Source organism: Hypanus sabinus, chromosome 11 (assembly GCF_030144855.1).
Source record: "Hypanus sabinus isolate sHypSab1 chromosome 11, sHypSab1.hap1, whole genome shotgun sequence".
Taxonomy (NCBI): Eukaryota; Metazoa; Chordata; class Chondrichthyes; order Myliobatiformes; family Dasyatidae; genus Hypanus; species Hypanus sabinus.
In genome coordinates, this window is record NC_082716.1 from 108,242,729 (window position 1) to 108,260,849 (window position 18,121).

Sequence of the window (18,121 nt, forward strand, 5' to 3'; positions counted from 1 at the left end):
GTAGGTTGCTGGAGAAGATATTGAAGCTGGAAGATGTTTTTTTTCTCGGCGAGTTTGATGTGGGTTGTTCTAAGAGCACTCGTCCTACCATCCGAGTGATTGAGGACACCCCGTTTAGAGAGCGGTCACGGCGACTGGCCCTTGCATATATGGAAGATGTGCGGCAGCTCTTGAGCAAGTTGAAGGAAGCTGGAATCATCACTGAGTCCCAAAGCCCCTATGCGTCCCTAATAGTAGTGACCCGGAAGTAGAATGGAAGTACACATGTGTGTGGACTATAGGACTTTGAACAGGCGCACTGTCCTTGACCAGTACGGTCCTGAGAGTCAAAGATGCATTGGCCTGTCTGAGTGGAGCAAAGTGGTTTAGTGTGCTGGACTTGAGGAGTGGACATTCCCAGATCCCGATGAATGAGGCCGACAATGAGAAGACGGCATTTATAAACCCTCTGGGGTTTTTCCAATTCGAAAGGATGCCCAAGAGCATGTCGGAAGACCTTGCCACCTTCCAGAGGGTCACGGAGAAGATAGTGGGGGATATGAATTTGTTTGAAGTGCTGGTGCATTTGGATGATTTGGTAGTGTTTGGAGCCACCTTGGAAGAACACAAAGCGAGGCTACTGAAGGTGCTAAGTCGACTGTAGGAGGAAGGGTTAAAACTCTCCCTGGACAAGTGCCAGTTCTACAAGACACCTGTTAGCTATGTTGGGCAAATAATCTCGCAGAATGGGGCAGCTACAGACCTGGCTAAGATAGAAGTGGTGACCACGTGGCCGAGGCCCCGGACACTGAGTGCCCTGTGCTCATTCTTGGGATTCTGTGGTTATTATCGGAGATTCATGAAGAGCTACGCCAAAGTGAGTCACCCCTTGAACCAGCTTCTGCGTGGTTACCCTCCCATGGGGAATAAAGGAAAAGGGGGACAGGAGGTTGGAGAATATCTTAACCTGTCGGAGCCCTTCGGACAGAGGTTGAATGCAAAATGTGAGGAGGCTTCTGAATCGCTGAAAGACTTGCTGACCCAGACCCCTGGACCGACCTCGGTGTTGGCAGTTGGTCCTGTCTGAAAAATATCGGACGATTGTGTTGAAGTCCCTGCACGATGATTCTGGACATTTGGGGGTGGAGAAGACCTATGCATTGCTCAAAGTTTTACTGGCCCCGAATGAAGGTGGAGGTGGAAGAGAATTGCAAGTCTTGCATTTGCTGCATACGCCAGAAGACGCTGCCTGTGCAGGCTGCTCCGTTGTCACACTTACAAAGTGAGGGGCCATTGGACCTGGCGTGTATGGATTTCTTGGCAATAGAACCCAATGCCAACAATACGGCAAATGCCTTAGTCATCACAGACCACTACACCAGGTATGCTCAAGCGTTTCAAAGGGTGACTATGCTGGCGAAAGTGCTATGGGAGAATTATTTTGTGCATTATGGCCTTCCCTGGCAGATACATAGTGACCAGGGACGAGACTTTGAGAGTAAGCTCATCTACGATCTACTGGGTATGTTGGGGGTTGAGAAATCGAGGACTACGCCCTATCATCTGCAGGGCGATGCCCAGCCAGAGAGGTTTAATCAAACGCTGTTAGACATGCTCGGAACTCTGGAGATTAGCAAAAAGAAGCAATGGAGTCAACATATTGGACATCTGGTTCACTGTTACAACTGTACCCAAAATGAAGCTACTGGATACTTGCCCTATTATCCGATGTTTGGCCGTGAGGCAAGGTTGCCGATTGACCTCTGTTTTGGGACGGATGCGGGTGAAGTATCGTTGATGCCCCATTTGAAGTATGTGTTTGATATGAAGAAAGAACTACAAAGAGCTAATGAGTTGGCCAGGGAGGCGGCCGCCAAGCAGAATCGGGAAAATAAGACGAGGTATGACTAGAAAGTGAAGTTCTCCCAACTCCTGCCAGGAGAGCGAGTCCTCATAAGGAGTTTGGGACTACCTGGGAAACACAAGCTGGCTGATCACTGGGTGGGCATGCCCTATGTGGTGGGGAGTCAGATGCCAAATCTACTGGTTTTCCAGGTGAGGCCCGAGAATGGGAGGGGGCCCGTCAAGATTCTCTATCAGAATCACCTGTTGCCCCTGGGACGAGGTGTACAGGTAGAGCGGGAGCCCGAGATGCCAGCTGCGCCTAGTATCAGGACTCTACGTCCATGCAGGGTGGAGGAAGAGCCCACACCGGGAGAGTCAGGTCTGGGCCCAGCCCCTGTGAGGAATACTGACTCGGAGGAAGATGACTCGGACGAGTGGTACATGCTGCCGTTCACTGATGCCCCTGTGATGGAGGGGGAGGCTCTTGGAACTCTCCCCACTGGGTTAGACAGGGTAAAGGGGTCCAGTGGTGGGCAGTCGGGGGTACCACAGGGCGTTGGGGAGGAGGACCTGGGGCCTAAGCAAGAGATAGAGGGTTCCAAGGTGCAGAGGGGTTTGGGTGACTGCTCGCGGGAGGGTTCGCCTCCTAGTTCCCATGAGTCTCCTGTGTTGTCCAAGGTGGAGGAGTTAGAAGAGTGAGAGCACAGGTCTCAGAGAAGTAGGCTCTCCCCAGATAGGTTGGCCTACATGGCACCTGGGGAACAGGGTGTGACCTCCACTGTTTTGGGGAGCTTTGCCATGGATTTCTGCACTTGGATTGGGCTGTGTGTTCTGCAGGAGGGGTTGGCGAATTATCTGAACGTCATGAGGACATGACTTAATTCGATGGGGGGAGAATGCAGGGTTCTCAGATTATTAACTGTAATGTTAACTGTTAACTGTATATATAAAATGGCTTCTCTGTAGCATTATAAGGAAATGGCTTCTTTGTAGGTAACTGATGAGGTAATGCTCTGTTTAGTTAGATGTTTGGGTTATAATTATTGATAACAAAGGAACCATTAAATGGGTGCGATGTTATTCTATCTGTATGTGTGGGAACCTGGAGTCAGTGGCGGGATTTTCGGGAGGAAAACCAGAGTGGAAGGATGTGCTGGACACGCTCTGGTCAACCACCGAGGTTGGTCCCAGATGACAGGTCAAAGAAGTTGGAGGAGGTCGAATAGTGGACAGAAGGCTTTGATAATTGAGCTCCAACGGTTGTGCATAAATTGATTGAACTCTGATAAGTTTTGGCACCCTTTTCTTTCTTTTTATATTGTATCGCTATTAATTAACTAGTTCCAGTAAGATTTATAAAGTGTAATCTGTAAAACGTACATTGTGTGCTGTCTGATATTGTATGTGCGAATTTGTACCAGTGTGCATTACACAGCGTCTGCACAAACGGGAGACACGGTTTGGCGTGTGGACGGATTTTCCCCTAGACAAACAAAAGCTGATAGTCCTTAGCGTTACACTTAGGTATCTCGGCAGTTGTAAGGAAGGGTAAAGAATAAATTGGGAAACTGGTTAAGAATACTTGCCCTCAGACAATAAACAACCCCTTCCAAAGGGACATTAACCTGAGGTCTCTCTTGCAGGAGTTGGTTTCAGCAGTGGCGAGAGATGGAAGCAGCTTCGGAGATTCACTCTCAGCACCTTGAGGAATTTTGGAATGGGGAAAAAGAGCGCTGAGGAGAGGATTCAGGAAGAAGCCCAGTTCCTGCAAACAAGCTTCAGGAATAAGAAAGGTTTGTCACTACCGCATTCGAGGACCTGCTTTCTCCCCGTATCCATTCATGCCCTGACTAATCATGAATCTATCCACCTTTGCCTTAAATATATTGAATGACTTGGCCTCCACAGCCGCCTGTGGTAATAAATTCCACAGACTCACCATTCTCTGGCTAAAGAAATTCCTCCTCATTTCTGTTCTAAAAGGACATCTCACTATTCTGAGGTTGTGCCCTCTGGTCCCAGTTTCCCCCACCCGTAGGAAACATCCTCTTCACATCCACTTTATCAAGAATTTTCAACATTCGATCAATTTCAATGAGGTCACCCCTCATTCTTCTGAACTCTAGTGAATACTGTATCAGAGGCAGCAAATGTTCTTTATATGCCAAACCTTTCAATCCAGAATCATTTTCGTGAACCTCCTCTGGACCCTCTCCAACGTCAGGATATGTTTTCTTAGATAAGGGGCCCAAAACTGCTCATTATACTCCCAGTGAAAACTCACTGGTTCTGTATTAAGTAACTAACTGATACCTTTTGAATGGAGATGTATTTAATACCTATAACACCATACACAAAATGCTGGAGGAACTCAGCAGGTGAGGCAACATCTATGGAGAGGAATAAACAGTTGGTGTTTCTGGCTGAGACCGCTCATCATGACTGGAAAGGAAGGGGGAAGATGCCAGAATAAGGTGACAAAAGGTTATTCCCCACTGTGGCCTCCTTGTGTGTGTTGATCTGGAGAATCTCTTGTGTTTAATGTGCAAAAAACATTTAGGACTGCTCCAACATTTCATTTTAACATTTCCTAAATGGCCTCTTTAATTGAACCAGGTGAACCTTTCAACCCAAACTTTCTCCTGAGAGGTGCAACGTCAAACATCATCTGTTCCATCACCTTTGGAAAACGATTTGATTACGAAGATAAACAACTTCTCTGGCTGATGGAGTTGGTTGCAGAAAATGCCCGCAGTTTGACTAGCCCTTGGATACAGGTATGTCTCTTTACAGTGGATTGTGAGAGTTCCTGAAGTTAAGAGCGAACATATTTTCATCTGAGACTCAGGTGGTCAATGTGTCAGTGAAACAGACAGAGATTCAGGATCAACATTAATTCCGTAAGTACATCTTTGGTAAAGCATTGTGGGTTGAAGGGCCTGTGTTGTGCTGTAGGTTTTCTGTGTTTCTATATTTTAACAATACACAAGTCTACTTGTCTCTCACTCCGCCGACTGTAAAAATGCTCACTGAAGATTCAGATTCATCTGTTTATCACCTGTACACTGAAACATACAGTGAAATGAGTCATTTGTGTTAAAAACTACACAACGTAAGGATGTGCTGGGGAAAGCCTGCAGGTTTCACCAACTCTCCGGTCCCAGCATATCATGCCCGCAGGCTTCAGCAGAACAGCTCAACATGCCAGCCGCCTTTCCACCCTCCCACCCACTCTCACAAACAGGTCTCCAACCTCAGGTCGGCCTCCGACCGGCAGTCCTTGGCCCTGGACTCTCAGACTTGCAGATATTAGGCCTCCACAACCTCTAGTCCCTTGTGTGGACTCACTGACGTCAGACCTCTGACTACCGGACATACCGACCCAGGGATGATTGCTGGATTTGACCTCTGGGTATTGACCCCAGGACTTGCCATTTGCAGGACTTTGACCTCTAGGCCTCAAACTCTGAGCTTGCATAGACCGTCAACCCCCCAGGACATGCCAAGCTGGTGGGTAATGCACCCACATCCTCAGGATCGTCAATCTCAGTCATTCACTGTGGAAGTCTCTAGTCTTCACCCTTAGTGCCTGCAGAAAGACTTGTCCCAGAGTGAATCACTGGGCAGTGTGGTCGAGGCCCAGAGCATTCATTACAGCAGGGCTCAGGTCCTAATGCAAGGAATGACCTGCTGTTTGGACAAATTAAACACAGGCTCAGATAGACTGGAAAGGAAATGTGTCAGGACCGGAGACGAGAACCTCACTCTCCCGCGATGTTCACTCCGCTCTCTGCAATCCTGAGGCTATGAAACTGCTCCAGCTGCCGGGCTTGGTGTCTGCAAGCTTCACAGCAATTTGCCCCACTAATATGATGAACTGAGACCGAGGCTTCGGCCTACCACAGGCTACTCTGGGGATTCTGATCTGAGGATTTGGTTTGATTCGAAATGTCATTGCTTGCTTCTATTGTTTGGGTGATTTGCATTTTTTTCTCTTTTTCTGCACGTTGGGTGTTGGTCTTCCTTGCTTTGTGGCTGCCTGTAAGCAGATAAATCTCAAGGTTGTACAATTTTTACATTTTTTGTTGATAAATATACTTTGAATTTTTGAATCCCTGTCCCTCCCTTTATTATATCTGAACTTGAACATTCCAACACATTCCTGGTCAGCCTCCTACTTTCTAATGTCCACTAACCCAGGGTCACCCATAACCCTGGTGACTGTGTCCTACCTCACAAAATTCTGAAATTAGAATACTACTTGGACCACTGTATGAACATTTCAAACCAAATTTCATTCAATCATAATGTCTATTGGCTAATGGTTTAAAATAACCTGAAAATTCAACTGACTGTGCCAAGATAATTTTATCTGAGATACAGTACAAAATTCGAGCCACGCCACCCAGCAATCCCCCGATTTAACCCTAGTTAATCAAAGGACAATTCACAGTGGCCAGTTAACCAGTAGGTCTTTGGACTCTGGGAGGAAACTGGAACACGTGGAGGAAATCACATGGTCACGGGGTGAACATATGCACTCCTTATAGACAGTGGTACGATGTTTAAGATCCAAACCAATAGGTTTGAAAGGTACATTTAAAGTCAGAAAAATGTATACAGCATACATACTGAAATGCTTTTTCTTCACAACCATCCACAAATGCAGAGGAGTGCCCCAAAGAATGAATGACAGTTAAATGTTAGAACCTAAAATCCCCACCAGCTCCCTCCTCCCATGTGTAACTGGCAGCAAGCAACAATTCCCCCTCCCCCCCACCGGCAAAAAAAGCATCAGCACCCGCCATCGAGCACTGAAGCCCGAGCAAAGCAACAGCAACAACACCGACTTGCATTTACCCCAAAGACTTTGCAGTTTACCTGGTATTTGACATACCACATGCTGTCTCTCTTTCCCTAATAAGGGACCCTTTATCCATTTTCACAGCGGGCAGGGAGGCATAACAAACAACTCGCTGGTTTATGATGTTAAAAATCTGCCATGTCACTTTTCATGGACTCAGGGACCTGGACCATATTTTTTTGTGTGACTGTATTTTACTGAGTTGGCGCATGGCCAAGTGGTTAAGGTGTTGGTCTGGTGATCTGAAGGTCACTAGTTTGAGCCTCATCTAAGGCAGCGTGTTGTGTCCTTAAGCAAGGCATTTAGCCACACATTGCTCTGCGACAACACTGATGCCAAGCTGTATCGGCCCTAGTGCCCTTCCCTTGGACAACATCAGTGGCATGGAGGGGAGACTTGCAGTATGGGCAACTGCCAGTTTCCCATACAACCCTGCCCAGGCCTGCACCCTGGAAACTTTCCAAGGTGCAAATACATGGTCTCTCAAGACTAACAGATGCCTATATTTTATTGATATCTTATGTGCTTGCTGTCTTACATGTGCTTACACCCTATCGTCATTATATGCGTCTTCAGACAACGCGGATTCACAGTTATGTGAGGAACCTATTTCTACCAAATTCTCCTTATATGTATCCAAAATTCACAGTTATGCGAGGAGCACTGCTTTCCCGCCAATGCAAGTCATGTGCGCACGCCTCACAGTCTCACTCCTGCCAGTCTCACATTGGTTTTGGCAATGTGTGGATGTGCAATCTTGCGCTCTTAAACTTTTGTTGTTTTTACCTATGATGCAATGATATTGTGCTTGAAATATTTAACTATGCCTCTTAAGCGTCCAATGTCAAGTCCTGGGCCATCAGCCAAGCGGCAGAGAACTGCTTTAACACTTGGAAAAAAAAGTTGGAAATTATAAACAGGGTGGCATCAGGTGAGGGTAACACAGCTCTGGAACACTACTTCAGCCTGGGTGAGTCCACGATCAGAAACATAAAGAAAAATACTGAGAAAATTAAAAGTGCAGAGATTGATTCATTACAAGTATCTTCAAAGATTGTTACCAAAGTGTGTAACCCAACTATGACAAATGTGGAGAAAATGTTGAATTTGTACATTGAGGATGAAACAGAAAAAAAACAAGAAGTTCTGATCATCTTTGTGTGAAAGCTTTGGAAACTTATGGTCATCTTTGTTCAGAGGCTAGTGGGGAAGTGTCAAGTGATATTGTTAGGTTTAATGCAAGTAGGGGATGTTTTTCTAAGTTTGTTAATCGTCACAGGCTTCACAACTCAGCTCTGCGTGGTGAGCAGGCTAGTGCTGACCGTGAAGCTGCTGAATGCCACCCTGTGCAGTTGTGGGCTATGATAGTTGAGTTAGGCATCACACCAAAGCTGGTGTTTCATGCAGACGAGACCAGGCTTCTTTAGAAGCGTATGCCGAAACGCATTTACATAAGTAAGGATGATAAAACTGCATCAGGTTTCATGGCAGCAAAGGATAGATTGACTTTGCTTATGTGTTCCAATGCCAAAGGAGACTGTAAGATGAAGCCTGTCTTAGATTACCATTCACTAAACCCCCGTGCTGTTAAGGGTTTGAGTAAGAATATGCTTCCTGTCCACTTGGCAGCTAACAAGAAAGCATGGGTCACTTTGAAGATTGGTTTGCTAATCATTTTGCTGTTGAGGTTGAACACTACTGCCAGGAACAGCATCTTGCCTTTAAAGTTCTTCTGTTGCTTGATAATGCGCCAGCCCATCCTAAACATTTGGACAGCATTCATCCTAACGTAACAGTGCATTTCCTGCCACCTAACACAACATCGCTGATTCAACCACTCGACCAACGTGTGATATCCACATTCAAGGCATATTTTTTACAGCGAACTATCTCTCAGATGCTGCACGCAACAGATGATTTTGAAAATCCCAGGAGTTTACCAATGGTGAGGGAATGGTGGAAGTCCTTCAACATCAGACATGCCATCAACAACATTGATGAATCCTGGAAAGAGGTCAGATATTCCACTCTCAATGGAGCGTGGAAATCAATTTAATAATAACACCACCATAATTACACCAACTCTGCCTTGGACGATCTCAAGCCTGTTGCAATAGGATGAGTGTTGGGCTTGGCACTAGTAACTCCATCCCATAAAAATCACAGAGCTACAGAAACACCAGCAGGAACTCCAAAGACCTCATCCCTCTGAGAAGAAGATGGGCTATGCCTGGGGACAACTTGAAATTCTGGCCCAGGATAGAGAACTTGGTGAGATGCTGTCAGGGACCTCTGCTCCGGTAGGAATGATGGGCTCAAGACGAAGATAATAATACCATGATATGTTTCAATGTATAATAGACAAAGCTAATTTCTTACCTCTAACCTGATGCTTTTACCTCTTCTTTTTCTTCCAAATGTGGTTCTTCTACCGTTGGAGTCTGTGATCTATATTTTGATGGGGTGTTTTGGGGCTAATTGAGTGATCTGGCGCTTCGCTGTCTAAGGATGTCCGGTGAGGTTTCGAGAGAAGTTTCTGGCCTCAAGGCCAAGAAGCCTGGAGAGGGGATGCGAGCCCATATTTGACTCTATTTCTCACCAATCTTGCCATTTGGGGAGTCAAGGAAGATTGAAATCATCGAGGTGAAAGCGGAACATAAGCGCCATCTGTCAACCTCTCACTCACTGCGCCAGAGGAAGATGTCTGAGTATGATGGTTTCTCTCTCCACCTCCACCTCTACCTCTCCCCCCTCTCTACTTCTCGCTCACTGCTTCCGAAGGAATGTCCCTTTTATTGAATGGTCTTTCCCTCTCCTTCTTGCTCGATGCAACTGGAGGATTATGGTGTAGTCCTGGGTCTTATGCAAGGTTTAATCAATGCAATTTGTGGCTTAAACTCAGTATTTCACCTCATGATGTGTTTCTGGTCAATTCTTGATTTTTGTTGCTATTTTGTGTGCCTTTGATCAGGGCGGCCTGCAGATAATGAACGACACAGAGCTAAATTGAACTACGTTGAACTGAAAATGCCTGAACTCTGTAGATTTTGTGTTTTATTTTCTGTATTTTTTTGCCATTTGTGTGTTTTTCCTTTTTTTGGATGTGGGGGTTGACTTTGATGTTTTTCTTTGAACTTTTTCATGTTTGTCTTTGTTTTGTGGCTGTCTGTGGGAAAACGAATTTCAGGGTTCGATACTGCATACGTACTTCGATAATAAATATCCTCTGAACTTTGAACTATTTGAACTGAGCATTAGGTATCCAGTACAGCACAATGTCGGTGAATACAGTGTGTTTGTTTTGCAGTTGTACAACAACTTCCCAAGGATCATGGATTTCCTACCCGGACCTCATCAGAAGATCTTCCAAAATATGGAAAACTTGAAAAGTTTTCTGGCCAAGACTATTCAAAGTCACAAAGAGACTGTCCAGAAAGACTCCCCCAGGGATTACATCGACTGCTTCCTCACAAAGATGGCTGAGGTAATGGCATAAGTTTCTTCTTGCATTCGTTCATTTCCCACTGTCCTACCAAGTACACTGAAGACAATAACTTTTCACTTCTTATCTTATTTTAGAGACATGGCGCAGAACAGGCCGTTCCGGCCCAAAGAGTTGCGCCAACCAGCAGCCCATCTATTTATTCAGTTTAGTTACTTAATGCCCATTACACCGCTAGTGCTTAGGGCTGCAATGAAGGTCCTCCATCTCTGTCTGTCCTTGGCCATCTTCTCTATTTTGCCCCATGTGTGGTTGAGGGTCTTCATTTCTGCCTCTGTGGTACGGTGCCAAATTGTCTTTGGTCTCCCACATTCCTCCGCCCTTCAGGGGTCCAATGAAGTGCTGTCTTGACGATGGAGTCAGCCTCTCTTCTCATCACATGCCCAACCCAGCTCCAACATTTCCTCATGATGATGGTGACCATGTCTTCTTGGTGACACTGAAGGAGTAGGGTGTGGTTGGAGATCTTTCTTGGCCAGAAAATACAGAGGATCTTCCAGAGGTTCATGGTGTGGGATGACGACAGTTTGGCAAGATTGCTCTCTGTCGCTTGCCAGCATTCTGACCCATACAAGAGTGTGGACAGAACACAGCTGTGGTACAAATTCACCTTGGAGTTGATGCTCTACTTGGTGATCCCTAATGTTGCTCAACCCTAACCTAACTAGAGAACAATTTATAATGACCAATTGACCTATTAACTGGTACATCCTTGGACTGTGTGTGGAAACTGGCGCACCTGAAGGAAACCAACACAGTCACAGCGAGAACGTAAAAACACCTTCTAGGCAGTGCTGGAATTGAACCTGGGTTGCCTGTACTCTAAAGCATTACACTACTGTGCCACCCAAAAGAAGGTTAGCTTTTTTGATGAAAATTATACAACTGCTAGAAATCTAAACTAAGAAAAGGAAATGCCAAAAATTCTCGGCAGGTCAGGCAGTGCATATAGAAAAGAAATCTGGCATTTTGTGTCAACAGTCCTCTGTTACAGATCCTCCTAAAAGTTTCCATGATTTTCTGGGGGGTTTTTCGGGGAACTGCTATTGCAAACATTTGCCTATTTTAGAGCACAGTAGCTTTAGGGTGGCATAGTGCTTAGCACAAAGCTTTACAGTACAGGGTACCCAGGTTCAATTCCCACCATCTCCTGTAAGGAATTTATACATTCTCTCCATGACTGCATGGGTTTCCTCTGGGTGCTCTGGTTTCCTCCCACAGTACCAGTTGGTAGGATAATGTGTCATTGTAAATTGTCCCATAATCAGCCTAGGGTTAAACTGGGTTATTGCTGGGCAGTGCAGCTTGAAGGGCCAGAAGGGCCTATTCTGTGCTGAACTGTAATAAAATTACAAAATAAAAAGAATATAAGGATCCAGGAAGTTGAATTAAATTTGAAAATTGACTGAAGGTTTTTAAAATGTACTCCATCCCTTCCCTCCCCCCTCCCCCTCCCCCCATCATTTTCTGGCTTCTGCCCTTTTCCGTTTCAGCCTTGATGAAGGATCTCGGGTTGAAACAATGTCAACTGCTCATTGACCCCCATAGATGCTGCCTGACTTGCTGAGTTCCTTCAGCACTCTGTGTGTGTGTGTGTGTGTGTTGTTCACCATTTCTAGCATATGCATAATCCCTTCTGTTTAAAACATGGATTTTTGTTTGCCTTGAGTCAGGACAAAGATGTGCTTAACTCCGAATTCTTTCAAGAAAACTTGCTGCTGACGGTGCTGAACTTATTTATGGCTGGAACTGAAACAACCAGTACAACACTACGCTGGGCTCTTCAAATCCTGGCAAAGTATCCAGAAGTTCAAGGTACGCTTTAATTCAATTCAAATCAACTCAAGTTTAATTATCACCCAATCAGACATGAATACTCAAGAAAACAGCCAAATGCAACAGCATTACTCTGGGGTCAAAGTGCAAAACACAGTACCAATGGTCACACACAGCACAAAGCACTCACAAGATAGCAAGCACAAATGGTATCATAATCGCACAATAAAATAATCAAAAACTCACTCCACCAATCTCCAGTTGATTTCAATGGAGCCCGTCTCCTGTGAGCAAACACGGTGGGGGGAGCCGGCTCCAGCCTGGACACTGCACCACACCGTCCCTGGAGGAGTGCACTGGTCCCAAAGCAACCACCCCCGTCCCCAGGTGAAACTGCAGCTTGAGGCCCAGTCCTCGCATATAAAATACAACAAGCCCATATAGAATATCAGTAAAAATACAACCAAACTATACATGTATAGTTCCGACTCTTCAGTCCATTGAAATCTTCAGTCAACCATAAAAGAGCTTGTCTTCAATTCAAAATCAGAATCAGGTTTATTATCAACAGCATATGTTGTGAAATCTGTTAACTTTGCAGCAGCAGTACAATGCAATACATGATAATAGAGAAAAGACTGAATTACAGTAAGTAATTATATATTAAATTAAATAAGTAGTGCAAGAAAAAGTAGGTAGTGTTAATGAGTTCAGTGTCCATTCAGAAATCAGATGGCAGAGGGGAAATAGCTGTTCCTGAAACATTGAGTGTGTGCCTTTGGGCTCCTGTACATCCTCTCTGATGGTAGCAATGAGAAAAGGGCATGCCCTGGGTAATAGGGGTCCTCAATGATGGATGCCACCCTTCTAAGGTACTGCTGTTTGAAAATATCTTGGATACTACGGAGACTAGTGCCCATGTGAAACTGACTAAGTTTACAGCTCTCTGCAGCTGTGCAGTGCCCACACCCCGTACAAGGTGGCAAAACAGCCCATTAGAATGGTCTCCAGGGTATATCTATAGAAATTGCAAGTTGTGTATCAATTACACAACAGTGTCAAAATCAAAGTTCAAAGTAATTAGATATAGAGTCCTTGAAACAGGATCATTGGTTGTGGTTGAAACAGACTCCAAAGGAATTAGAGGCACTGCCATGCTTTCTTTGCAATTGCACTTTCCTGTCCAGGTCAGGTCCTCTGAAATAGTAACAGCCAGGAATTCAGAGTTCCTAAACCTCTCCACCTCTGATTCTCCACTGAAGATTGGCTGATGGACATTTGGTTTCCCTCTCCTGAGGTCTATAATAATTTCCTTGGTCATACTGACATTGAGTGAGAGGTTGTTGTTATGACAGCACTCAACTAAATTTTCAATCTCCCTCCTGACTGCTGATTCATCACCGCCTTTGACTGGATCCACATCAGCAAACTTGAACACAGCAGTGGAGTTGTGCTGAGCCACACAGTCATCGTTTATTTAGAGATACAACACGGTAACAGGCTCTTCTGATCCAACTAATCCACACTACTGTTACATGTGACCAATTATCCTTCTACCTCGTACAGCTCTGGGATGTGGGAGAAACCAGAGCACCCAGAGGAAACCAACACTGTCACAACCGTGGGTCATCAGTAGAGTTCTTTGAGGGGTCTGAGTTTTTTTTTGTATTCTCTGTGTTTTATTAATTATAACTATCTGTACTAATGCGTTTTGGGGTTTTTATGTGTTATTGTTAGATCTTCCCCAATTTATAGTTAAGTTGCAATTGTCCTTGAATCCTTCCATTTACTTCTTCAAGACTTTGCAGGTGTCCAATTCATTGGACTTTGTCTCTTATTAGAATAGTTACTGGTGAACCCTGTAACTAGTCGGGTGTTTTATCAGCTGGGCACAGATTCTTTTGTGCACTGGAATGTATTTAAAGGGGTAGCGCTATTTTCTCGGGTCTCCATTGCCTTGATCCCTGCCTAGTGGAATTCTGGCCGAGTTATCATGAGTTATCCAAAATCTTGTAAGTTCAACTGATTTGTTTGTTAATAAAATTCCTAGTTTTACTAAACCCTTTTGGTTGTCTGTGTGATCCTGCGCTTGCCTGTGAAGATACAGCGTGAGACACATGGACTTGCGGAGCACATACAAACCCCTTACAGATGTTTGCAGAGTCTCAAATTGGCTCTCTTGTAATCTTAAATTTGCACTAATGAGCAGGTGTACCTAATAAAGTGACCACTGAGTGTAAGATCAGATGATATTGACCAATATGACAAGTTGGGAAATGTTGGTAAATGAAATGCGTGAAACAAAATCTTCTTATCTTCCTCTTCAAGAGAAGATTCATAATGAGATTGATGATGTGATTGGTTCTCATCGAAGACCAGCAATTGAGGATAGGGCGAAGATGCCGTACACTGACGCGGTCATCCATGAGGTCCAGCGATACATTGACATCGCTCCCATGAGCCTTCCACACATGGCAACAAGTGATGTGAACTTCCGAGGATATCTGATACCAAAGGTCAGAGTCAAGATCAATGTAATGAATGTTTTATTTGTATAACTTCTAATAACATTGAACCAAAAGTTAAATAATCACATGTCAGCTATTCTGTACTTCAGAAAGTACAGTGTCCTTAACTTGCTTGTTGCTGAGGAGGAATGGTGGTGGTTGTCCATCCTGTCTGATGATGACAGGAGACCTGTGTGGGAGAGTTTGTAAAGTGGACAAGCTGTTGCACTGGGGCAGTTACTCTCTGTCAACCTTAAAAGACCGGCTCCAGTGATATGAACAAACAGCACAAACTGGGGTCTTCCTTGGTTGCAGTGGATGACCATGACATCTTCTGTGCCTCATCATGCTCTTCATTCATCAAGGAGTGTTACAGTATCACCTTCCCGGGCGTTGGATCTCACTGTAGACTGATCTCCCCTGTCCACTGGAGATGACTTCACATACTAAGACAGGCCTGTCTCTCTCACTGGGATATGAGGCTGCTGGCTACCCAAGTCAAGTCAAGTCACTTTTTATTGTCATTTTGACCATAACTGCTGGTACAGTACACAGTAAAAATGAGACAGTGTTTTTCAGGACCATGGTGCTACATGAAATAGTACAAAAACTACACTGAACTACATGAAAACAACACAGAAAAACACTACATTGGATTACAGACCTACCCAAGATTGCATGAAGTGCACAAAACAGTGCAGGGATTACAATAAATAATAAACAAGACAATAGGCACAGTAGAGGGCAATAAATTGGTATCAGTCCAGTCTCTGGGTATTGAGGAGTCTGATAGCTTGGGGGAAGTAACTGTTACATTGTCTGGTTGTGAGAGCCCGAATGCTTCGGTGTCTTTTCCCAGATGGCAGGAGGGAGAAGAGTTTGTATGAGGGTGTGTGTGGTCCTTCATAATGCTGTTTGCTTTGCGGATGCAGCTTGTAGTGTAAATGCCCATGATGGCAGGAAGAGAGACTCTGATGATCTTCTCAGCTGACTTCACTATCCTCTGCAGGGACTTGCGATCCGAGATGGTGCAATTTCCGAACCAGGCAGTGATGCAGTTGCTCAGGATGCTCTCAATACAACCCCTGTAGAATGTGATGAGGATGGGGGGTGGGAGATGAACTTTCCTCAGCCTTCACAGAAAGTAGAGACACTGCTGGGCTTTCTTTGCTATGGAGCTGGTGTTAAGGGACCAGGTGAGATTCTCCGCCAGTTGAACACCAAGAAATATGGTGCTCTTAACGATTTCTATCCAGCAGCCATTGATGTTCAGCTGGGAATGGTCGCTCCGTGGCCTCCTGAAGTCAACAATCATCTCCTTTGTTTTGTTCACATTCAGAGACAGGTTGTTGGCTTTGTAGCAGTCTGTTAGCCGCTGCACCTCCTCTCCGTAAGCTGACTCATCGTTCTTGCTGATGAGACCCACCACGGTTGTGTCATTGGCGAACTTGATGATGTGGTTCAAGCTCTGTGCTGCAGCACAGTCATGGGTCAGCAGGGTGAACAGCAGTGGACTGAGCACCCTTGCCTGCTTTAGCCAGCCTGTTGAAGTTGTGCACCGGGATGTGGCTGCTGTCACATGAAGACAGTTATTTGGAGCTACAGGTGGGAGCAGAGTGTCCAGTAGGGGCCAAAGATGAGTGAGCTGCCTTGGAATGGACACGACAAATCCCTTCACTAGAGGTGCTATCCCTCCCTGGACATCCCATACACTACAGGAGGCCAGGGGGTCCTAGCAGTTTTAATGCCATGGACCCCTATAATTAACTGAGGTCTAGGTCTTTCAATATTCAATAGGTTTCAATGACATCCCCATCATTTCTTCCTCATCTTTGTTCCAAAGGGATGACATTATATTCTGAAGCCGTGTTCTCAGGTTTTCTTCTGCCGGTCTCTTAAACTTAAGCAACTTTGTCTCAAAAGATCATTGGCAGGTCTGTTTTTTAGAACTACACTCCTAAACTGTGGAATTCAATACATAAAACTATAGTGATGTTGTCATTTTTAAATGCCATCTCAACACCTATTTATTTAACCTTGCTTTCAACTAACATTGTCTTGTCTTTTATTTTTATTCTTTAATTTATTTGCATGTTGAAAGGCCTTGACAGAATGGATGTGGAGAGAATGTTTCCTATGGGAGGGGGAGTCTGGGACCAGAGGACACAGCCCCAGCATAGAGGAAGATCTATTTTGAATGGAGAATGGAGATGAGGGTGACTTTTTTTAGCTAGAGAATCATAAATCTGTGGAATTTGTTGCCATAGGCAGCTGTGGAGGCCAAGTCAAAGGGTATATTTAAGGCAGAGGTTGATAGATTGTTGATTAGTCAGGGCATGAAGGGATATGGGGAGAAGGCAGGAGATTGGGGCTGAGAGGGAAAATAGATCAGCCATGATAAAATGGCAGAGCAGACTCGATGGGCCAAAAGGCCTAATTCTGCTCCTATATATCACGGTCTCCACTTTAACTCATTGTAAAGCACTCTGAGCTACATCGCTTATATGAAACGTGCTCTATAAATAATAATATGATAATACAGGATAAACAAACAACAATAATAATATAATAAACAAGCAAGCACAATTTACTTGGTAAATTCAGCCATTCCAAACACACAATAACACAAAAACACACAATATACAGAATCAATAACTGAAATATACTAGAAATATCCTGAATTTAAAAGAGGAAATTGAAAGAGGATGGAACATGGACAGGGTATATATTGTCCCAACAGTAATATCTACAACTGGTAAGAAACCCAAAGTTTCTACACATAAATCAATTAGTCCTTCTCAGTAATATTCATGTAAATCTCCAGACAGCCTCAATACTAAACACCACCAAAATAGTCCGAAAGCTCCTAGCAATTGAGAAATGAGTGTGCTTGTCTATGCCTGTATGTCAGGCATTACCAGCTTGAGCTGAGAAAAAAATATTTTTTAACAATAATAATAATAATATTACTATATTGATATATTATAGCAATAATATTAATATTAATAATCCAACAAGATCAGGATTCAGACCACAAATGTATTACATTCTGTGCTCTGAGGATCAATTCCACATCAGCCACTGCAGTACATTGCTCTTGGGATGCTTAACATCATCAGTCATTCTTTTAATGTGTTGAGATACTTTCTGCTTTGTGCATCTGACATAACTTTTGACCATAACCACATCTGAACTTGCTTCTGTGTTTAGGGTATGCTTGTGATGCCTGTCCTTTCGTCTGTTCTGAAAGACAACAGCCTCTGGGAGTCACCTGAATCATTTAATGCAAACCATTTCCTTGATGAAAATGGATGTTTCAAAAAGAGTGAAAATTTCGTGGCATTCTCAGCAGGTATACATATACACTTATTTACTTTATTGCCTTTTCTCTCTGCCCACCTGCAAGAGGACCACAACCTCCTCATAGCGTTTGGAGGCTTGCACCTGGTGATCTATATTGGAAGGAGTAAGGGCTTTATGCTTTGGCTCTGGGTAGGTTTACCCATGTCAAGCAGGTTAAAGACCAACAGCAGTCCACCAGTCCTTCAGGTTCCAGGGTTCAGTTCAGGGTGAACAACCCTGACTGGTAATTCAAAACTGTGATGGACAATCAGCCATGATTGAATGGCACTGCAGACTTGATAGGCC

General features: G+C 44.5%; 2 protein-coding genes across 9 annotated transcripts in view; one reads left to right on the top strand and one right to left on the bottom strand.

The window, feature by feature from the left end:
* Nucleotides 1-18,121, bottom strand: part of LOC132402265 (cytochrome P450 2C38-like) — a 265,261-nt gene that overhangs the window by 214,418 nt on the left and 32,722 nt on the right. The gene's annotated exons all lie outside the window — the stretch shown is intronic.
* Nucleotides 1-18,121, top strand: part of LOC132402268 (cytochrome P450 2C23-like) — a 55,459-nt gene that overhangs the window by 24,293 nt on the left and 13,045 nt on the right. Inside the window, exons 3-8 of the mRNA XM_059985086.1 lie at nt 3,468-3,617; nt 4,441-4,601; nt 9,996-10,172; nt 11,864-12,005; nt 14,295-14,482; nt 17,684-17,825. Of these exons, the coding sequence (XP_059841069.1) occupies nt 3,468-3,617; nt 4,441-4,601; nt 9,996-10,172; nt 11,864-12,005; nt 14,295-14,482; nt 17,684-17,825 (960 nt within the window). The remainder of the gene's footprint in view (nt 1-3,467; nt 3,618-4,440; nt 4,602-9,995; nt 10,173-11,863; nt 12,006-14,294; nt 14,483-17,683; nt 17,826-18,121) is intronic.